Source organism: Scyliorhinus canicula, chromosome 11, assembly GCF_902713615.1.
Source record: "Scyliorhinus canicula chromosome 11, sScyCan1.1, whole genome shotgun sequence".
NCBI lineage: Eukaryota > Metazoa > Chordata > Chondrichthyes > Carcharhiniformes > Scyliorhinidae > Scyliorhinus > Scyliorhinus canicula.
The window spans coordinates 22,687,227-22,704,821 of NC_052156.1; the positions used below are offsets into that span (position 1 = coordinate 22,687,227).

The 17,595-nt window shown below is 46.0% G+C and overlaps 1 protein-coding gene across 2 annotated transcripts in view; it reads left to right on the forward strand.

Moving 5' to 3' along the window:
- The window catches only part of LOC119973915 (inter-alpha-trypsin inhibitor heavy chain H3-like), a 64,108-nt gene that overhangs the window by 4,157 nt on the left and 42,356 nt on the right, over positions 1–17,595 (forward strand). For both annotated transcript variants that reach the window (XM_038812534.1, XM_038812535.1), the window contains exons 3-8: positions 2,916–3,082; positions 11,677–11,781; positions 12,068–12,230; positions 12,335–12,445; positions 12,531–12,659; positions 12,742–12,858. In XM_038812534.1, the coding sequence (XP_038668462.1) occupies positions 2,916–3,082; positions 11,677–11,781; positions 12,068–12,230; positions 12,335–12,445; positions 12,531–12,659; positions 12,742–12,858 (792 nt within the window). The remainder of the gene's footprint in view (positions 1–2,915; positions 3,083–11,676; positions 11,782–12,067; positions 12,231–12,334; positions 12,446–12,530; positions 12,660–12,741; positions 12,859–17,595) is intronic.

Consider the following 17,595-nt stretch of genomic DNA (forward strand, 5'->3'; position numbering starts at 1 on the left):
CACGGTCCTCATCATTTCCCAAATCTTTACCCATCTTTCCCACAACTCCAAGTTTGAATCTCTCCATCAGTTTCTGTCTCAACCACAATACCAAAATGGCGCTCAAAGTCAGCAATTATATCTTAAGGTACTGTGACAAAGGTAAGCTATCCCTCCTCTTTGACAACCTGTCTGCAATCTTTGACATGGTTGACCACAGCATCCTCCAATACCTCTCCACCCTTATCCTTCCCTCCATTCGCATCATCTGGACCTGTAAAGACTTAATTACCCGCAAAGACTCACATTCAATCTATCATTTTGCATTATTGCCTTTGTCTATATATTCCATTTGTGTAACCTACCTCTTCACTCACCTGATGAAGGAGCTATGCTCCGAAAGCTCGTGATTCCAAATAGACCTGTTGGATTTTAACCTGGTTTTGTAAGTACTTATCCAGCTGGATGGTGCTGCACTCTCTTGGTGCTGTTCTTATCTGTCAAATTGTAGACAGAGAATCACGTGCAATGGTTTCTCTTCCCCTTTCCTACTTCCTCACTGTTATTCCTCTTACTCGCAAGAATCTATCCTTGCCATGTTCTATTTCTACATGCAGCCTCTCAAAAACATCATCTAAAGCACAGTGTCTATTTCTACATATATGCTGACAGCATGTAGCTCTACTTCACTGCCTCCCCTCATGATTGCTCCACTGTCTCTAAATTGTCAGGTGGCTTCTCTACCATCAAGTTATGGAGGAACAGAAATCTCTTCCAACTACATACTGGGAACAGAAAAGCCAATATCATTGGTCCACACCAGACATTTTGTTCCCCATCTACTGATGTTATACTTCCCCCTGGCAATGGCCTGAGGCTGAACAGGACTTTTCCCAACCTTGGTGTCACATTTGACCCAGAAGTAAGCTTTCCAATGTATAGTTGCATCAACACTAAGATCACCTTTTACCACCTCTGTAACATCACCTGACCCTGCCACTATCTCAGATTATCTTCCACTGGAACCCTCATCCAGTGCTTTGTTATTTCTAGATTTGACCATTCCAATGCTCTTCTGGCTGGCTTCCCGTGTTCTCCCCTCCATAAACCTGAGGTCACCTGAAACTGCTGGCTGGATCCTTACATCAAGCCCTGTTCACCCATTACCCCTGTGCTTGCTTGCATAGCTTCCTGGTCAAGCAGGTCTCAATTTTGAAATGATCATTTCATAGAATTGACAGTGCAGAAGGAGGCTATTTGTCCCGCCGGCCCTTACAAAGCGCACCCTACTCAAGCCCACGTTTCTACCCTATCCCCATAACCCAGTAACCCCCACTTAACCTTTTTGGACACTAAGGGCAATTTATCATGGCCAATCCACCTAACCCGCACATCTTTGGACTGTGGGAGGAAACCGGAGCACCCGGAGGAAACCCACGCAGACACGGTGAGAACGTGCAGACTCCGCATAACAGCGACCCAAGCTGGGAATCGAAGCTGGGACCCTGGAGGTGTGAAGCAACTGTGCTAACCACTATGCTACCGTGCTGCCCATTGTTGTTATCATCCTTGTTTATAAATCCCTTCATGGCCTCGCCCTCCCCAGCTCTGTAATTCCTCCCACCCCACAATTTACTGAAATATCTACGCTCTATAAATTCAGGCCTTTTGAGTACCGTGATTTTAATCACTCCGCCACTTGACTTCAGCTGTCAAGGCCCTTAACTCTGGAATGCCCTCCCTGAACCTCTCCACTTCTCTATCTTTCTTTTCTCCTTTAAAACCAACTACTTTGATCAAGCTTTTGGTCATCTGCCTTAATATCGTCCTATGTGGCTACGTACTAAACGCTTACTTTATAACATTCTTGCAGTGAAGCACATTTTGTTGTGTTAAAGATATTTTACTGTGTTAAATACAAGTTGCTTTTGTTTGTTTCAAAAAAAGTTTCATTCTTCCAAAGAAAAACACATAGATGTGCAAAGGGCCAATTTAGTGTTTATATCTTTTTGATAATGTCAATGCTATCTCTTCACAGTAAACACTTTGTGGACTGGTAGGGGGTGAGGTGTCATTTCTGAAATTCTTTGAGTTACACCATCATCGTGATTGTTGCGAATTGTTCAGTTTTCGTAGTGGGAGTGAGACAGTGGTGATTGTAAGGCAGCTGGTAATTCCGTCAGGAAGGGTAAGCTGCCAGATAGTGAAGGAGATGCCAGTATTTCCGACATTTGTTGGATTTTCAGTTCATTTCAATTAGACCTTGGATGATCTGAAGCCAAGTATAAATTTTAATTCATTGTGAAATGAGGAAATTGTGTACAGTATGACATTTTCAACATCAGGGGATTTTAAACAATTTCCATTAAATTATGAGATTGCAAAATTGGCACTGTGACTTTGACCTTCCACTTATTGAGACCCAGTAGCAAATCCAGCCTAAATTGATCAGACAAAATTATCTGTGGGGTCCTAAGCAAAATGGATTTACATGATCTGCATCCAAATACTACTTGGCATATAAACCTTGATCTTAATTTGTTACAATTGGCATCAATCTATTTTTATTGTTCTGGGACTTCCTCGTTCAAGGATTTTCTGTAAAGTTATTAGTCATAATAGCTTGTGGGTACTGTAGCATCTGAAACAAACTGATGCAATGTTAGGTGAGTGTGTTTGATTGGGTAGGGCAGGGCTCTTTGTGCAGTCATTGTTCCACAAAGGGAAACTTTTCAGACATTTTCTTTAAGACAGGTGGCTAGAAAGAGCCCTCTGCCTCCCATTATTCCGTTGGTTATCCTTGGACTGGGAAGCATGTTTTTCTAACAAGGCACACGCTGTGACAGCCAACCCAATCAAAGCAGCTTTACTTTGTTCACAACACAGTGACTCATTATAATTCTTCACCAGTTAAAACAATTTTCTAATTTCTTCAGGGTCGAGAAAAGATTGAAGTCTACAGCTTGAAGATCGATTCCAAAATTACATCTCGATTCGCTCACAATGTGATAACAAGTCGAGTGGTAAACAGGGCAACTCAGTCCAGGGAAGCCCTCTTTGAAATTGAACTGCCCAAAACAGCATTCATTACCAATTTTACCATGTATGTACCTGCTACAATTACCTGACAAACTACTAAATTAGGGATAAATGTTGATGCATCCCCATACCTCATTTTTATTTTATATTAGTAGTGGCTTATATTAATTCTCTTTCTTCTAGTTACTTATTGATCCCTGACCACTTTTTAATAACATATGATGGCAGACTCTTGCCATCTCTCACAAATCTTAATGACTTTGCCAAATACCATATACTTTTGGTTGTAGTCTCCACCACATATAATCATGCGTTTTTGCTAACGCATATTGCCTGTTATTTGTGATCCAAGGTAAAACCACCAGAATGAATCAGTTTGAATTCTCCACTTTCTGGTTGCTTTGTGTGGCTATTAACAAGGTAAACAACTGATTGAAGCTGTCTGGAATTTCCATCAGCTGTTCACACTATTAATAATTACAAGAGTCGGGCAGAAAGTGGAGACTTGAAGCATCTTGAAGACCGAACGTTACCTGAAATTGGGGAGCTGAATACTTTTGAATACAGAAGTAGGGAGGTTATGCTTCAGTTATCCATGGCATAAGTGGGACCACATCGGGAATACTGTGCACAGCATTGCTCCCCTTATTTCAGGAAGGATGTAAATGTGTTGGAAGCAATTCAGAGAAGCTTTATAGATGAATACCTGGAATGGGTGGGTTGTCTTATGAGGAAAGGTTGGACAAACTAGGCTTGTATCTGCTGGGGTTTAGAGGAGTGAGAGGTAACTTGATTGAAACATTTAATATCCAGAGGGGTCTTGACAGGGTGAATGTGGAAAGGATGTTTCCTCTTGTGGAAGAACCTAGTACCAGGGACCACTGTTTAAAAATAAGGGATCATAGATTTTACAGTGTAGAAACAGGCCAATCGGCCCATCGAGTCTGCACAGGCCCTTGGAAAGAGCACCCTACTTAACCCCAGACTTCCACCCTATCCCTGTAACCCAGTGACCCCAACTAACGTTTTTGGACACTAAGGACAATTTAGCATGGCCAATCCACCTAACCTGCACATCTTTGCACTGTGGGAGGAAACCGGAGCACCCGGAGGAAACCCACGCAGACACGGGGAGAACGTGCAGACTCCGCACAAACAGTAACCTAGCCGGGAATCGAACCTGGGACCCTGGAGCTGTGAAACAACTGTGTTAACCACTGTGCTACCATGCTGCCCACTGTGCTGCCGGGTCACCGATTTACGAGAGAGATGAGGAGAATTTATTTCTCTCAGAGGATTGTCAGCCTTTGGAACTCTCTTCCTCAAAAGGCAGAGGAACCAGAGTCCTTGAATATGTGTAAGGCAGAGGTAGATGCATTCTTAACAAGCATAGGGGTGAAAGGTTATTGGGTGTAGGCAGGACTGTGGAGGTAAGGTTACAATCAGATTATTGTATTGTACTGAATGGTGGAGCAGGCTTGAAGGGTCGAGTTCTCCTAATTCATATGTTCTTTTAAATTGCTAAGTACTGAACTGCACAAAATAACCAAAACATTTAACAAACTTTAATTGGCATCATTGATGATTCCAAATGGTGAATGCCTTCATAGATGGCTGTCTGTAGCAAGACTGGACAGTGCATATGCTGGGGAGCATGTGCACTTGTGGATTTCTAATTTTGTTTTTTTGGAATTGTAGAAGAATGCAACCAGCTTTTGCAATTACTAGTGTGATGCACTCTGTTTGTTTTCTGTCAGGCAGATTTAGAAACAAGATACAACCCAAACTGATGATTAATGCGATCTTAAACAAGAGCTGTTTCACTTTCAGCTTGTAAATTGAAAATGAAAGTAGAGATTCCTTTTTTAATTTTTAAGTTTGCAAGGCGAGTTGTGCTTGAATTTAGAGTTAGACTGGAGGCAGATTGTGCGTAATGATTATAATGAATCTCTATATGTAAGCAATACAATCTTACCAATTGTGAAGCTAATATTTTTCTCTCTGTGGCCACCTTGATATGCTCAAATGGCCCCTGCCACATATCTGTGAGGCATTTATTAGGATATTTACATATTGGGCTGGATTCTCCGGTCCCCCAGCCGCGTGTTTCCCAGCGCACGCCATTCGTTGGCGGTGGGATTCTCTCATCCCACCGCTTGTTAACGGAATTTCCCATTGAAACCACCCATGCCACTGGGAAACCCGTGGGCTGGGGTGTACTGCCGGCGGGAAAAGTGAAGCGCAATGGTCCATCTGTGCATGATCTGGCCTCTATTTTGCATTCTTGGATGACAGCACTGAGGATGTAGATGAAAATATCTGGAGATATGAGTTCAAATCCAACTCAGAAATTGGGGAATTTATTTTCCATTGTTAATTAAATAAATCTGGAATAAAAAGTGAGGGCTGGATTTTTGATCCATCTAGGGCCAGGGTTGGAGTTCAGCAGGGCCGTAAATTAGCCCTAACAGCTGGCATGCTGGTACCCTGGCTCGATCCTGCTTCTGGTCATGGGGGGTGGCGAGAGCAGATTAGGCTCATTGGTCTAATTTATGCTGATTAAATGAAGCCAACCAGGGTTTTCCAGTCGTCCTTGTAGTTTAAGGCTTTGACACATAAAGGGTGAATGTGGTATTGAGTATAATACCATCCACAGCATGATGTAAAAGAAGTAGGGCAGCACGGTGGCATAGTGGTTATCACAGTTGCTTCATAGCTCCAGGGTCCCGCTTTCCTCCCATAGTCCAAAAATGTGCGGATTAGGTGGATTGGCCACGCTAAATTGCCCTTAGTGTCCAAAAAGGTTAAGTGGGGGTTGCTGAGTTACGGGGTAGGGTAGATACATGGGCTTGAGTAGGGTGCTCTTTGTAAGGGGCGGTGCAGACTTGATGGGCCAAATGGCCTCCTTCTACACTGTAAATTCTATGATTCTATGAACCCAAGATCCACTCCTTTGGGTCAGTGTGGTTTTGGACAGAGCCACGTGCAGACCTAAGTATGGAGACAGCTCCTAGCTTGTACCCTTCACTGTATATTTTTTACGAGTTTGAATAGTCCATAAAAACTTTCAATTAGTCTCCGTATGAATACGAAGATTTCCTCAGACCAACCAAACTGTAACCGACACCCCACAACAGACCTCCAGCTTCCCGCAGACCATGGGGGCCAATTTAAGTTCCTGCAGAAGGCCTAAAGGCCCTTTTTGCCGGAGTGGGTGCAGTCCATCCTGCAGAGGGGTCCCCCCACCCCTCCCAGATTGGTTACCTGGCAACTGAATCTATTTTTAATTAAATATTTTTAAAATGCTGGAGAAAGGAGCCTCTTACTCCCTTTCCATTGAATCCTGCTTTTCCTCTCAAGCTACACGGCCTCTGTTGGTCCTTCAGCTTCAAGAGTCCCCCTGCCACCTGCCAGGGAAAATCACAGGTGAATGACTATTTGCTCTGAGAATGAGTTTGGGTCTCAGAACAATGCCAACCTCTGTTTCACACCCCCAAGGGAAATTTGAACCGCTAGCCTCAGCAATAGTGGCTATGAAACCACCAAATTGACATAAAAACCCATCTACTTCACCGATTTTCTTTAAGGAAGGAAATCTGCTGCCCTTCTCTGGTCTGGCCTTCTTGTGACCCCAAGCCCATAGCAAGGGTGTCTCTGAACTGCGCTCTGAAATGGATTAGCCAATCAGTTGCACCAACTGCTACAGAAAATAAAATTTAAATAAAACTGGATGGACAATCTGACACTGGTAAATGCGCACCCTGCCCAGTCAATACCTCACTAACATCTGAGGACTTTTGCCAAAATTGAGAGAGCTGTCCCACAGCCCAGTCACACTCTCAGAATCATGCCTTTCAGACTCCTCCTGAGCTGCCCCACCAGATCCAGACAGCACAGATCCATCAGCAGTGGCAGCATAGCGCAATGGTCTTCAGTCAGGAGAAAGTGAGTCTGAGAGTCCTCAGCATTGACTCCAGACCCCATAATGTCTCATAGCACCAGGTCAAACATGAAAAAGAAACCCCCTTGCTGATTACTATCTACCTCACCCTCCCTCTGGCCATGAATCAGTACTCTCCATTTTGAACACCACTTGAAAGAAGCACTGAGTAAAGCAAGGGTACAAAGTGAACTTGGATGGAGGACTCTAATGTCCATCACCAAGCTTAAATCAACAACACCACTACTGGCCAAGTTGACCATGCCCTGAGCAGCATAGCTGCCAGACTGGGTCTGCTGCAGGTGATGAGAGAAATAACATGAGGGGAAAAACCTACCTGACCTCATCCTCACCAATGTACTTGTTACAGATCCCGCTGTCCACAGCAGTATTGGTTAGAGTAACCACTCCATAGTCCTTGTGGAGACTAAAGTCTCTGCACACTGAAGGCGCTCTCAACTATATTGTATATCGCCACAGTTTAAAATGGAATTGATTCAGAACAGATTTATCAGCTCAAACCAGGCATCTATGAGGCAATGTGTAGTTGAATGCAAATCTGTTTCTGCTAATTGCCCCATCTGTAACCTTACTCTGCCCTTATCACTAAGCCAAGGGACCACCCTGAGTTCAATGGGGAGTAAAGGAAAACATGCCTGGTGCTACATTATTCGTACCTGTGAAAGAAATGCCAACCTGGTAAAGCTACAATGCAGGATTTCATGCATACTATCCAGCAGAAGTTTGCTTAGAGAAGTAAGCAATCCCTCAACAAATGGATCAGATCAGAGTGCTGCAGTCTTGCCACATCCTGTCATTGATGGAGATGGACAATAAAACAAATGATGGAAGTATCATACGTAGCACAAAGGAAGATAGTTGTGGTTGTTGGTGGCCAATCATCTCAGCCCAAGGACATGACAGGAGGTGTTCCTCAGCTCATCCATGGCTGAACCATCTTCAGCTGCTTCATCAATTACTTTTCCTCCATCATAAGGGCTGAATTGGGAATGTTTGCTCATCATTGCACACTGTTCAGTTCCATTTGCAACTCCTCAGATACTGAAGAATCTCTGCCCACATGCAGGAAGACCTGAAGAACATTCAGACTTGCGCTGATAAGTAATAAGTAACATTTGCGCCTGTCAATGATCAGCCCCACCAAGAAAGAATCTAGTTATCGTCCCCTGACATTCCACTGCATTACCATCCCTGAATAATGCAACATCCTGGGGATCACCATTGACCAGAAACCTAACTAGATCAGCTACATTAATACTGTGGCTGCACGAGCAGGTTGGCAGCTGGGAATTCTGCGGCCCGTAACTCACCTTTTGATCCTCCAAAATCGGTCCACTATCTACAATGCACAAGTCAGGATTGTGATGCAATACTCTACACTTGCCTGGTTGAGTGCAGCTCGACAACACTCAAGAAGCTCAACACTATTCAAGACAAAGAATTGCTGCCCCATCTACCACCTTTAACATTTACTCCACCCACCACCAAAGCACTGTGGTTAGCAGTGTGTCCCATCGCTACGATTCACTACAGTAGCTCGCCAAGGTTCCTTTGACATTCCCTTCCAAACCTGCAACCAGCAGCAGGTACATGGGAACACCAGTTCTTCCATGCTGTCCTCCAATGCACACCGTCCTCACGTGGAAATATATTCTGCTGGATTCTCAGCCGGCGGGATCCTCTGCTTTGCCGGCAGCGCACTGACATTCACGGGTTTCCCAACGGCGTGTGGTGGCAATGGGAAATCCCATTGGCTGGTGCAGGAACAAAGAATCCTGCTGCCGGCGGGAAGCCATTCAGCCCATCGAGTCTGCACCAGCTCTTGGAAAGAGCACCCCACTTAAGCCCACACCTCCACCCTATCCCCATAACCCAGTAACCCCACCTCACCTAAGGGCAATTTAGCATGGCCAATCCACCTAATGCAGCACATCTTTGGACTGTGGGAGGAAACCGGAGCACCCGGAGGAAACCCATGCAGACACAGGGAGAACATGCAGACTCCGCACAGACAGTGAACCAAGCCGGGAATCGAACCTGGGACCCTGGAGCTATGAAGCAACTGTGCTAACCACTATGTTACCGTGCTGCCCCAGTAGATTCACGGTCACCATTAATGAACCTACCTTCATTCAAATTCAAAAACTTCCATTGGGGGATCTGAACTCACATCTCCAAATTATTAGTCCAGTATAACAACCAAACTTGGAATGTCTTGGGTTCATGCTCTTTCTCGACATGGCGGAACTATCCTAGATTGGTTCCATTCTTATTTATCAAACCATAGCCAGAGACTTGTCTTCAATGGCTTCTTCTCCCGCTCCCCCAGTCTTACCTCTGGCCCCCTATCCTTGGCCCCCTGTTTCTTATCATTGTTCATGGCTTGTCAGTATAGTTGGCAAGAGAGTATTTATTGCCCATCCCGAAGTGCCCTTGAGAAGGTGGTGGTGAGTGGTCTTCTTGAACTGCTGATGTCCATATTATACAGGTACATGAGAGATCCAGGATTTTGACCCAGTAACAATAAAGGAATGACACTGCACTGTAAATTATATGATCTATGCTCTACTGGGTTGTTGCAAAAATCCATCTGCTTCACTGATGGCTTTTAGGGAAGGCAATCTGCCATTGTTCTGGCATGCTTGCGTTACCAACAATGCACAAATATTATGACTGAATAAAAAAAAATAGAGCTGGAAATTAATGAGGTGACTCAGACATTCAGCTTCAGAGGCTGTAGTGCGATTTTTTGTTCCTCCCCCAAGTAAATCCTGAGACTGCATCCTGCAACTTGTGCTGCTGCTGAGAGCAGGACAAGAGACAGTTTTAAGTACCGTTAACTAGCCCTCTTTCTGTTGCTGCCTCTCTTAGCTCTGTGCATCATCAGAATATGCATTGGACGATGCATAATCAGAATATATCAAGTCAGCAATTTTTAAAAATAAATTTCTAACACATCCGACTATTTGCCAACTTTCCACTAAATTGATAATGCAAAATTCATGGACACATTGGGAAGCTAGGTAATGCATTGCAACTTACAGAGTTGAATGAAACATTGTACAAGATTGTGCTTCTGCACCGCTTTTGTTCGCCTATTAAGTGAAGGCACTAAGATACAATTATTGTTGTACCACACAAATCCGTTTTTAAAGAGATTAAAATGACTGCACAAATTAATTTCTGAGCTATTTATCCGTAATTTTTAACATTTTTCGGTGTATTTGTGATCTAAGTGAATGTTTTGACCGCTCTTAGCTTGGAGTACTGAAGAAACTTTTTGGTTAATAATTCTAGCGCACACATTCCCAAACTAACCTTAGATAGGCCTCACATGAATATGATTATGGGTTAAGTCCTCCGAAGGCTATTTAATGCTGACAACCAATCTAGAGAAACATAACTGATGCTCATGGTATCTGTGATAACTCTCACGAGGAATCATTCGTTGATCTCCCTGGAGAACCTTTATTCCACGAGCCCCACAGGGAGGTCAGTAAGTGATCTCTTGTAGCCCTCGTGAGGATTAAGACCATAAGACCATAAGATATAGGAGCAGAATTAGGCCACTTGGCCCATCGGGTCTGCTCCGCCGTTCAATCATGGCTGATATTTCTCTCATCCCCATTCTCCTGCCGTCTCCCCATAACCCCTGATCCCCTTATTAATCAAGAACCTATCTATCTCTGCCTTAAAGACACTCAGTGATTTGGCCTCCATAGTCTTCCTCAGCAAAGTGTTTCACAGATTCACCACCCTCTGGCTGAAGAAATCCCTCCTCATCTCTGTTTTAAAAGATCGTCCCTTTAATCTATGTCCTCTAGTTCCAGTATTTCCTTCAAGTGGAAACATCCTCTCCACGTCCACTCTATCCAGTCCTCGCAGTATCCTATAAGTTTCAATAAGACTTCCCCATCCTTCTAAACTCCAACGTGTACAGACCCAGAGTCCTCAACGGTTCCTCATGCAACAAGCTCTTCATTCCAGGGATCATTCTTGTGAACCTCCTCTGGACCCTTTCAAGGCCAGCACATCCTTCCTTAGATTATCACAGTATTTTTTTAAAAAAAGATTTAATTCTAATTACTGTAAATTATTGAGATTGAATTTTCAGTTCTTTGTATTGTGTCACTTCAAGCATTGTAGTGAAGTATGCAGAAAATACCCAGCCTGAAAACGTTGCAAGATGATTTGTTCTCGTAATGACCCAGTTTATTCACAGAAAAACAATTATGGAAAATGAACTTTAATCCCACTTGCCCAAGGTAGCTAATCATGGTTTAAAAGTTTATTTGTCTTTGGGATGTGTGGGCATCGATGGGGCTGGACAGCATTTATTGCCCATCCCTGAGGGCATTTAAGAGTCAGCCACATTGCTGTGGGTCTGGAGTCACATGTAGGCCAGACCAGGTAAGGATGACAGATTTCCTTCCCCAAAGGGTATTAGTGAACCAGATGGGTTTTCACAACAATTGACAATGGTTTCATGATCATCATTAGATTTTTAATTCCAGATTTTTATTGAATTCAAATTCCACCATTTGCCCTGTTGTGATTCAAACGCAGGGCCCCAGAGCAATATCCTGGGGGTCTCTGAATTCTTAGTCCAGTGACAATACCACTACGCCACTGCCTCCCCTAATAGTGGGGGTCTTTCTAAATTTGCTAATTCATTCTTCTGTTGCCATCCTCTGTAGGACTATAGATGGAGTAAAGTACTCAGGAGATGTGAAGGAAAAGGAAGCTGCTCGGCAGCAGTACAATGCAGCAGTTTCCAGGGGACAGACTGCAGGTTTGGTAAAGTAAGTTATACTCATATTATTGCAGAATAATTAGCAGAGAATAGTGAGATATATGGTGGTGGTAGTGGTTGGGGGGGGGGGGGGGGGGGGGGGCGCAGGGTGGGCTTAGTAGTTGGAGGGGGGGTGCTGTGGAAACTTGATTCACAACCCTACCCTCACCCCGGAGAGTTCAGGAGTTACTAACTTTCCAGGTTGAATTATTTTCATGCTCTGCTCTCAAAGTGAAAGCAACTACTATGTGATAACTCACATTGTTTAACTTTTACTTGTTTCTTGGTGTACAAAGAGCATCCGGAAGAAAAATGGAGACGTTTAAAGTGTCAGTAAATGTTGCACCAGCCAAAAAAGTTACTTTTGAAGTAACTTATGAAGAATTATTAAAACGCAAATTGGGGAAATATGAGATGATCCTCAGAGTAAAACCTATGCAGCTTGTCAGTCACTTCCAGGTAAAGTGGTTAATTGACATTCCATAACTAAAACATTTTAAGCATTGCTTGACATGCTATGAAATTGTAAGTAAATTTCTTAATATTGGCGTTAATGTTTTCAGATTGATGTCCATATTTTTGAACCGGAGGGCATTGCCTTCCTCAATGTTCATGGAACGTTTTTAACGGATGACCTGGAACAAGCTCTGGTGAAGAATAGAACTGGAACAAAGGTATGCATTTCCGAACTTGATGGAGGCATCTTTAAGCTTTCCTTCAGAATGGAATAACTGAAATCTAAAATCAAACTCAATTTAGGCTCATATTTCCTTTAAACCAACTCTGGAGCAACAACGGAAATGTCCAGATTGCAGCGAAACTCTGTTGGATGGAGACTTTGTCATACGGTATGATGTCAATAGAGATCTGTCTAGTGGCGGCATACAGGTGATTAGATGACAATTCAAAATAGTTTCTATTTGTTCGCATGTGTAACATTTCACCAGTTGCCTCATAAATGTTATTTCAGATTGTGAATGGCTACTTTGTCCATCATTTTGCGCCTGCAAATCTACCCAAAGTGCCTAAGAATGTCATCTTTGTGATAGACCGGAGCTTTTCTATGCGTGGCCTCAAATTCAAACAGGTAATATAATTCATCCAACCCATCTAGTGATCAAAGAATAAATGTTCCGTTGATTTTAAAGATTTGACTGAAAAATATTTGGCAAACCCTCCATGAGAATGTTGGCCTCATAGCGCAGCTTCAGTTCACGGTTGTTTTAAAAGTTAAATAGGGAAATCATTCTCCAGTTTAAAGTATAAATTGCCTTTTGAGATAATGGCCTGAGGCTTGTGCTAACGGGCGCACCTGCTCAACACAAAATGCACTGTTTTAAATTCCGCGATCGGCCCCTGAACATAATTTCAAGCTGGCTGGTTAATTAACGGGCCGTCAGCGTGACACACGCGGTGAGAGCAGCTTGGCGTTGCCAGAGTGAGTGGGAAAGAGATCGTACACACAGAAAAACAGAGTATGGGCGGGAGCTCCTTTTTAAAAAAAATATTTTTATTAGGGTATTTGAATTTTTATAATAATAACAATAACAATGACACAACATGGCACAATAAACATTATCAACCCCATCACAATCTTCACACCCCCAACAATAAAACAACAGTCTGGCCCTCTCACCCCCCTTTTTTGAATGCTGCTTCTGCTGACATTTTAATTTTCCCTGAGAAAGCCGGCGAACGGCTGCCACCTCCGGGTGAACCCTAGCATTGACCCTCTTAAGGCAAACTTTGTTTTCTCGAGACTGAGAAACCCAGCCATGCCACTAACCCAGGCCTCTACACTCGGGGGCTTCGAGTCCCTCCACATTAATAAGATTTGTCTCCAGGCTACCAGGGAGGCAAAGGCCAAGACGTCAGCCTCTTTCGCCCCCTGAACTCCCGGATCTTCTGACACTCTAAAGATTGCTACCTCCGGACTCGGCACCACCCGTGTTTTTAGCACCGTGGACATTGCCTTAGCAAAACCCTGCCAAAACCCTCTAAGCTTCGGGCATGCCCCAAAACATGTGGACATGATTTGATGGACTTCCCACGCACCTCGCACACCTGTCCTCTACCCCGAAAAACTTGCTCATCCGGGCCACCGTCATGTGAGCCCGGTGGACTACCTTGAATTGTATCAGGCTAAGCCTGGCACATGATGGGGATGTATTAATCCTGCTTAGGGCATTGCCCACAGACCCGCTTCTATCTCTTCCCCCAGCTCACCTTCCCACTTGCCCTTTAGCTCCTCCACCAGAGTTTCCTCCGATTCCATAAGTTCTTGGTAGATGTCCGATACCTTCCCCTCTCCTACCCATATACTGGAGACTACTCTGTCCTGGATCCCCTGTGGCGGCAGTAGTGGGAAGGCTGGAACCTGCTTTCGCAAAAAACCTCGGGCGCGATTCTCCCAAAACGGGAGAAATCGTAAAGCTGCCGTAAAACCCGGGCGGGTTTTACGGCAGCGCGCCCCTTCCCGACCGGGGACCGATTCTGGTCCCCGGTCGGGGCTAGCAGCCCGACGCCGTAGGCTCCGGCAAGACGGGCTTAACGAAAATCGTTAAGCCCGCTTGCCGGAGTTAGCGCCGGCTGACGCGTCATATGACGTCAGCCGCGCATGCGCAGTTTGGAAGACTCCAACCCGCGCATGCGCGGGTGACGTCATCGCGTTTTTGCGCGAAACCCGCGCATGCGCGGGCCGGGTTGCCCCTCAGCCGCCCCGCGAATGGATACTGCGGGGCGGCGGAAGGACACGTAGTGCGCGGGCATCGGGCCCGCTGCCCATGATCGGTGCCCACCGATCGTGGGCCCATGGCACCCTTGGCACGGCCGTGGTACGGCCGTGCCAATCGGTGCCATGGTTATTAATAGCGAGTTTGTGACGCCGTTTTTACGAACGGCAAGACCAGGTGTGTTTGCCGTTCGTAAAAACGGCGGAAAGGGCTGGGACTTCGGCCCATCTAACAGCTGAGAATCGCTGCCGGCCGTAAAAAAACGGCGGCAGCGATTCGGGTTGGGACTTCGGCGGGGGGGGGGAGAATAGCGGGAGGGCGGCAAAAATGTCGGGAAGGCCCTCCCGCTATTCTCCCACCCGCCGTGGGGGGCGGAGAATTTCGCCCCTCATACCTGCAGATACCTAAACCCGTTCCCTGCTGGCAATTCAAATTTATCCTTCAAGGCTTTCAAGCTTGGAAGCTCCCGTCTATAAATAGATCCCCCGTACTCCTAATACCTGCTCTCTGCCATCTCCGGAACCCACCATCCAGCCTACCCGGTACAACCCGATGGTTATTATGAATCAGGGTCCAAACCAATGCTCCCTCCACTCTCTTATATCTCCTCGACTGCCCCCAGATTCATAGAGCCGCCACCACCACCGGACTTGTAGAGTATCAGGGCCGGCGAGAACGGGAGAGGTGCCGTTATCAGTGCTCCCAGACTTGTATCTTTACATGACGCCGCCTCCATTTTCTCCCACACTGACTCCCCCCCCACCCCTTACCCCACTACCCACTTCCTAATCATGGCTATATTAGCCGCCTAGTAGTAATTGCAAAAGTTCGGCAGCACCAACCCACCCTCCCTCCGACTGCGCTCCAGCAACACTTTCTTCACTCGCGGGGTTTTACCCGTCCACACAAAACCCAAAATAATCTTATTCACCCGTTTAAAAAAGGCCCTCAGGATGAAGATGGGGGGGCACGGAAAGATAAACAGAAATCTGGGGAGGACCGTCATTTTCACGGTTTGTACCCTCCCCGCCAGTGATAGCGGGAGCATGTCCCATCCCCTAAAGTCCTCTTTCATTTGTTCTACGAGCCGGGATAGGTTTAATTTGTGCAATGCCTCCCATTCCCGGGCCACCTGGATCCCCAAATATCGAAAGCTCCTTCCTAGCATTCTTTTTTTTTTCTTCTCTAAAATTTAGAGTACACTATTATTATTTTTTTTCCAATTAAGGGGAAGTTTAGCCTGGCCAATCCATCTAACCTGCACATCTTTAGGTTGTGGGGGCGAAACCCACGCAGACATGGGGAGAATGTGCAAACCCCACGTGGACATAACCCAGGGCTGGGATTCGAACCCAGGTCCTCAGCGCCGCAGTCCCAGTGCTATCCACTGCACCACCGTGCTACCCTCTTCCTACCATTCTAAACGGCAGCTCTCCCAGTCTCTTCTCCTGCCCTCTCGCCTGGATCACGAACATCTCACTTTTCCCCATGTTCAATTTTTACCCCAAAAATTACCAAATTCCCCAAAGATCTGCATAACTTCCCCCATCCCCTCCAACGGTTCTGAGATATACAAGAGCATGTCACCTGCGTAAAGTGAACCCGGTGCTCCAACCCCCCCCCCCCCCCCCCCCCCACCCCCGAACCAGCCCTTTCCAGTACCTAGAGGCTCTTAACGCCATGGCCAATGGCTCTATGGCCAGAGCAAACAGTAACGGGGAGAGGGGACACCCCTGCCTCGTCCCTCGGTGAAGTTTAAAATAACCCGACCTCAACCGGTTCGCACGCACACTCGCTACTGGTGCCTGCACCAGTAACCGCACCCAGTCAATGATGCCCTCACCAAACCCAAACCTCCCCAGCATCTCCCACAGGTAATCCCACTCCACCCGATCAAAAGCCTTCTCCGCATCCATCGTGACCACCCACTCCATCTCCCCTCCTTCTGAGGGCATCATAATAACATTCAAGAGCTTTCGAGCATTGGCCGTGAGTTGTTTGCCCTTTACAAATCCCGTCTGGTCTTCCCCTATCACCCCCGGGACACAATCCTCTATTCTTGTGGCCAATATCTTAGCCAGCAGTTTGGCGTCCACATTCAGTAGAGAAATTGGCCTGTATGACCCGCATTGCTCCAGATCCTTCTCCCGTTTCAGGATCAATGAAATCGAGGCCTGCGACATTGTTGGGGGGAGGACTCCCTTCTCTCTTGCTTCATTAAATGTGCTCACCAGCAGTGGGCTCAATATCTCCAAAAACTTCTGATAGAATTCCACCAGGTAGCCGTCAGGCCCTGGGGCCTTTCCAGATTGCATGCCCTCCAAACTCTCCATTATTTCTTCAATTTCAATTGGGGCTCCCAGCCCTTCCACCAGATCCTCATCTCCCCTCGGGAACCTCACCTGACCCGAGAACTGCCTCATCTCCTCCATCCCAGCCGGGGGTTCCGACTCATAATTTGCTGTCAAAGTCCTAACCACCTCATTCACCCCCACTGGGTCCAGGACCGTGATCCCACCTCTACTCTTTACTCTCCCCTATCTCCTCCCTTTTTCTGAGCTGGTGGGCTAACATTCTGCTTGCCTTTTCCCCATATTCATAGATCACCCCCCTTGCCTTCCTCAGCTGTTCCACCACCTTCCCTGTTGTCAGTAGCCCAAATTCCACCTGTAACCTCCGCTGCTCCTTCAGTAACCTCTCGTCTGAGGCTTCCGAGTATCCCCTGTCCACCTGGGGTATCTCCCCAACTAGCCTATCCCTCTCAGCTTGTTCCACCTTTTCTCTGTGGGCCCGTATAGAGATGAATTCCCCCCTGACCACTACCTTCAAAGCCTCCCAGACTATTGCTGCAGAGACCTCCCCCGTATCATTTGTTTCCAGGTAGTTCTGGATGGACTTGTTCACCCATCACAGATCGCTTCATCTGCTAACAACCCAACATCCAGCCTCCATAGTGGGCATTGCCCTCTCTCCAAACTAACCTGCTGATCCACCCAATGTGGGGCATGATCTGATACTGCGATTGCCGAGTACTCAGTGTCCGCCACCCCCAGTAGTAAGGCCCTGCTCAGAAGAAAAAAGTCGATCCGCGA